This window comes from Hippoglossus hippoglossus, chromosome 15, assembly GCF_009819705.1.
Source record: "Hippoglossus hippoglossus isolate fHipHip1 chromosome 15, fHipHip1.pri, whole genome shotgun sequence".
NCBI classification, from domain to species: domain Eukaryota; kingdom Metazoa; phylum Chordata; class Actinopteri; order Pleuronectiformes; family Pleuronectidae; genus Hippoglossus; species Hippoglossus hippoglossus.
Window position 1 is genome coordinate 17,128,060 of NC_047165.1, and position 4,782 is coordinate 17,132,841.

Below are 4,782 nucleotides of genomic sequence, written 5' to 3' on the forward strand. Positions count from 1 at the left end.
CAGACATCCATGTATACGGAAGTTGTGCAGCAGCAGCAGCAGCAACGTGTTGACGGTGTAAACAGAAATGATCAAACACGTGTTCTTGACAGGAGCTCCAGGTAACTCACCACATCCACTGTGTTCACCGATAATAAAGTTCGAGTCCCTGTTCGCTTGTTTTGTGCTGATGCTGTCGACATGTACAGTAGAGTTATTCACACAGCTTGTTACCTTTAAACAGCATTTCACAGTTTTTCAATCAATCATACTCACGTAGATAAATCCATGTTTGTACAACACGGATGTTTTAATGTGCAGGTGTTGATCTGACTGTAGTTTGTGTTGCTGACGAACTCTATTTTATTCCATCATTATTATTATTATGTGTTTCAGAGGTGTCTCAGTTATTCACTCTGCCCTCACTGATATAAATGACAGACTAAACATTATAAAGCGTCACGATGGTAAAATCTATTTTACTGCCCGGCTGTTACAGTAGACTGCAGCAGTCTGCTTTTGAACCTAATAAACTGTTCATAGAGCGATTATGGGAAAATGGGCCCCTGGGCACAGAGAGGTGGAAGGCGCCGCACTCTGCCTACACAGGATCTTGTGTCTCTGGTTTGCATCCTTTTGTGGTTATACCTCGTCTACTTTTGGCCCTTTTTGTCTCACTGTGGCCATTTAGTGTCTTTTTAGTCACTTGTGGTTGTTTTGTTTTTGATTCCTTTGTGTATATTTGTGATCATTTCTTGCACCTTTGTGTTTTTGTGTCTGTTTTTGGTAGTTTTGCCTCTTTTTGGTAATTTGAACTCTCGTTTAACAGAACTCTGGATTTTAAAGAAGAAATATTAACAGTTGCTTTATAACCTGGTGCTCACAAGCCTCTCTGACCCATGTGGTAATCAATACATAGATTTATGTATATAGTTGACGGAGAGAATTGATTAAGGCGTAAGAAAGCGTAAACATTACTAGTGCATAATTTAAACAGCTCCCACTGTTTAGCACTAAGTGTATGCCAGCTTAAAATGGTGATTTCACAGTTGTTTTCCTGTGTCTCTTTGTTCTTGATTGAAGGTGTGGGGAAAACCACTCTGGTCCAGAAAGCCTGTGAAGCTCTGGTGTCATCAGGCGTGGGAGTTGAGGGGTTTTACACAGAGGAGGTCAGGGAGGGAGGCCGCAGAGTCGGCTTTGATGTCGTCACCGTGACAGGAGAGAGGGGCCACCTGTCCAGAATCAGGTAGCCGGGGTTGTCTTCCTGTCTGAAGCTCACTATCTGCTCTCCTTCATCACTTTGTTTTGACTAACCCTCACTTCATCTCGACTTACAGAGACGGTGCTGCTGCGTCTCATGGAAGACGGGAGTACACAGTTGGGCAGTATGTGGTCGACTTACCTTCATTTGAAAATCTGGCTCTCCCCCTCTTCAGAAATGTAAGATGGCCATATGTGCTTTTTTTTTTTTTACTCACCCTCATCAATAGATCAGAGTAAGCTAAACACTCCCGTGTCCCCCCCCCCCCCTTAAAGAATCATCAAACCTTTGACTTTCTCAGAATTGATGGAATAATTGGAAGCTTGCAAACACATGAATTCCAGAGTGACACTTTTAGTGTTAGTGGTGCCGTCTGGCTGTCACTGACCGTGATTAATCTGGCATGTAAATGAGCCCCGAGTGACGCCTACATATGCCCTGTGAAGGAAGGTGTCTGTGTCGTGGCGGCACTTCCACTTTCATCTCACTTAAAGCCCTGCTCAACCATTACATGTAAAATGCAACCACTGTCACAGTCATACTGTCAGTCAGTGAGATTCACTTAAATATGATGACATTAGATTAGACACACAGCCACCAAGGGGAACACATCTTATCTTTTTTATTAAAAGATGTCCAAACTGACCTTCCTTTTATTTCCAGAATGTGATTAACACGAAGCATAAATCTCTGCGCGAACTGTCAGCGCTCCTTGCATAATGCTAACATTAACATCTCTCGTGTGCAGGTCGGGGCGGCAGATGGGGGCAGCAGGAAGGTGTTCATCATTGACGAAATTGGCAAAATGGAGCTTTTCAGCCAGTCGTTCATCAGAGCAGTGAGACAAACTTTAGAAAGCTCTTCCTGCACCATCCTGGGCACCATCCCCATCCCCAAGGGTAAACCGCTGGCTCTCGTGGAAGAGGTGCGGAGCAGGGGAGATGTCAAGGTCTTTGCCGTGAGTACAAATAACAGCGCCCTCACTGTAAAGAAAATATATTTAGGTCAGTTTAGGAGCTTATAAGTCCCACACTAGCTATTGCACACTGTTCTCGCTGCACCCACTTGGTCTTAGGAGGCCAGTCAGTCTGCTCTCCAGCGCAGAAGGGGCATGCCCTGCATTATCCCTCACTCCGATAGCAGGATTAACTCTAAATCATGCGTGACTGATTCAACAACAAAGGGTGGTCTCAAATGTCAAAATGATTAATCACGGAAGACTCAGTTATGGATATTGTCATGCAAAAGTCCTCACTATGCAGGGGCAGTTATCATATTATACAAGGTAACCAGACAGTGTAAATATTGTTTCATTTCAGCCAACATGGTCAGTTATTTCATCTGGTTTGATCATCTTAAAGAGGACATTGTATTCTATCAGGCTTTGATCCCACAGTACAAAACGTGATTTTACATGATCTGCAGACTTCATACATCAGTCATGACTTCTGCTCATCTCTGTCCTCTCCCCACTCAGGTGTCTAAGGAGAACAGAAACGCTATTCTGCCGGACATTCTAGCAGCACTACAAGAATGTTTAAAACATGCAGCCTAATGTGAAGAATCCAAACCCTGCACTTTGCGTGTGCTTTATTTTGTGCTGACAACAAGTTTTTATTTGTGTCAGTGCGTATACAGCACACACAGCGAGACTATTCAGTGGCTCTACTACACGCACCCCCTAACAGGGTTGTGACCTAACCCGAAGAGCTGCTAAAAGAGTTAGTGTGTCACATGCATGCATTTATGTACACAATTCATTTTTTTCCTCCATCCTCATACAGCCTCAAAATGGATTGCATGCTGAATAATTGATTGTGAGCTGGAGCACAGTGCGGGCAATTGTTCTGTGTATAAGAGTGTAGACCACGAGCAGAGTCAAAGACGGCTTAGTCCTCAAAACAACTGGGTTTTATTTCATTTTTATTTCTAATTTATGGAGACTACTGCAGGCATTTCTGGTTCTGAGTGTGTGATATTAATTTGTTCATTAGGACGAGCTGTGCTAGTTTTCTCTCTGAGCAAACAAAGCAGCGCCGCAGTTCATTCATTATTTCTTCATGTGAGCCTCCCTCGTGTGTCTAGTCAACCTGAGGATGCGCTTTTTGAAAGTCAATCAGTATTTAATGGTACGACTGTGTCCTGTACCTTTCATGGTTTATTCATCCACTAGCATGGACAAGAAAATGGATAAATAAACAGTTACTGTCTTCTAACAAGGACGTGGTTTCATTTCTTATAGTCAAATAACACTGTCATTTGTCGAGCAGATGTAAATGTGTTCATACTGTTGATAATCTTCACGGTTTTCATTAGCTGCAGAAATAAATATGTTTTGTCTTTTGTCTTGAGGATTTTCGGCTTCGTCCCGGGAGATAATGGAATCTCTGTCCACGCGCAGGCAGCTTACAGTAAAGGATAAACAGTAGAACAGAATACAGGGTTTTAGAGCTGTCAGAGAGCCTCTGTGAAGGGTTTACACTGGCGGTACAACACAAAAGAGCTCTCTGAAGGGTTTTTACAGTGATACGGCGAGACGTGTTGTCAAACTCTGTGACTGTCAACAAACAGCTGTGAAATTAAAGCTACGCTCTTTTTTGTTTCAGACACGGACTATTTGTGTCTATTCATAATATAGGGGACGTAGCTGGAGGTAGCTCAAGAAGATTCATGGCTCAGGAGTTTATTGATCACACACACGCTCAGTAGACATGGAATTCCGCCGACTCTGCGTGAGCTCCAGCGTCTGGCAGTGGTACGGAGGTTTTTAATCGAGACCCTCTGGCGGAGAGAGATTTGTCTCCGCATCAAAGAATCTTTAGGTCATTTAAAAGAGAAAATACGCGGAAGGCTGCTCTGGCTCGGCTTTTCAGCAGCACCGCTCGTGTAACTGATGTAACCTGTCAGGCCGGCTGCAGACAGAGCTGCCAGCTGTGATCTGCGTCAGATGTGCTGCTGCGCCAGCATCTGCTCTGTGGCCACTGCTGACATACCTCTGGATCAGCTGGCACAGACAGGCGCTGCACTGGCCTCAAAGTCAACATCGGTCGCAACGGTCGTAATTTTGAACCAAAGTGGAAAATGATGCTGCATCATTATTCTTGGGACAGGCTTTACAGGTGATTAGAGCTGGTGGGTTCATGGTTGGCAAGTCAAGCAGTAGTGCTGAGGTAGCTGGCTCTCCTGAAGGTGATCCTCAGCTTCCTGCAGCAGGGCAGCACATGGGTTATGTAACAGTGACAGAGTCCCTGCCTGTTTCATGACTATATGGTGTGCATGTGGATGCATTTGATGGGTTATGATGTAATTAGGAAACCATGTTTATCAATAGAGGGGCATTATATCTTGGTTGAACCTTTTAACTTTTCTTGTGTTTGTGTTGCCTAATTTGGAATGTAACTCTTGGTTTTACTTTAATTATTCCAATGTTTATTTATGATATATTGTAAGGTGTCCTTGGCTGTCTAGAAAGTCACAGTGAAAAAAACAACTCTGAAATAATAATGATAATTATATAAATAATAATAATAATTATTGGTGAT

General features: G+C 43.4%; 1 protein-coding gene across 2 annotated transcripts; it reads left to right on the forward strand.

Moving 5' to 3' along the window:
- Nucleotides 1-4,782, forward strand: ntpcr (nucleoside-triphosphatase, cancer-related). 2 transcript variants are annotated; one of them, XM_034608319.1, is made up of 5 exons: nucleotides 1-101; nucleotides 1,063-1,225; nucleotides 1,317-1,419; nucleotides 1,989-2,198; nucleotides 3,847-4,782. In XM_034608319.1, the coding sequence occupies exons 1-5, from the start codon at nucleotides 68-70 to the stop codon at nucleotides 3,871-3,873; spliced, it is 537 nt and encodes a 178-aa protein (XP_034464210.1). In that variant the 5' UTR covers nucleotides 1-67; the 3' UTR covers nucleotides 3,874-4,782. The 2 variants fall into 2 exon arrangements, with proteins under 2 accessions (XP_034464210.1, XP_034464209.1); XM_034608318.1 differs by lacking the exon at nucleotides 3,847-4,782 and adding an exon at nucleotides 2,718-3,460.

Excerpts from the sequence above, each read along its gene's own strand:
- ntpcr (XM_034608318.1), top strand. The coding sequence starts at position 68 with ATGATCAAACACGTGTTCTTGACAGGAGCTCCAG. Across the intron at positions 1,226-1,316 it reads GGCCACCTGTCCAGAATCAG|AGACGGTGCTGCTGCGTCTC; the intron begins GTAGCCGGGGTT and ends CTCGACTTACAG. Across the intron at positions 1,420-1,988 it reads CTCTCCCCCTCTTCAGAAAT|GTCGGGGCGGCAGATGGGGG; the intron begins GTAAGATGGCCA and ends TCTCGTGTGCAG.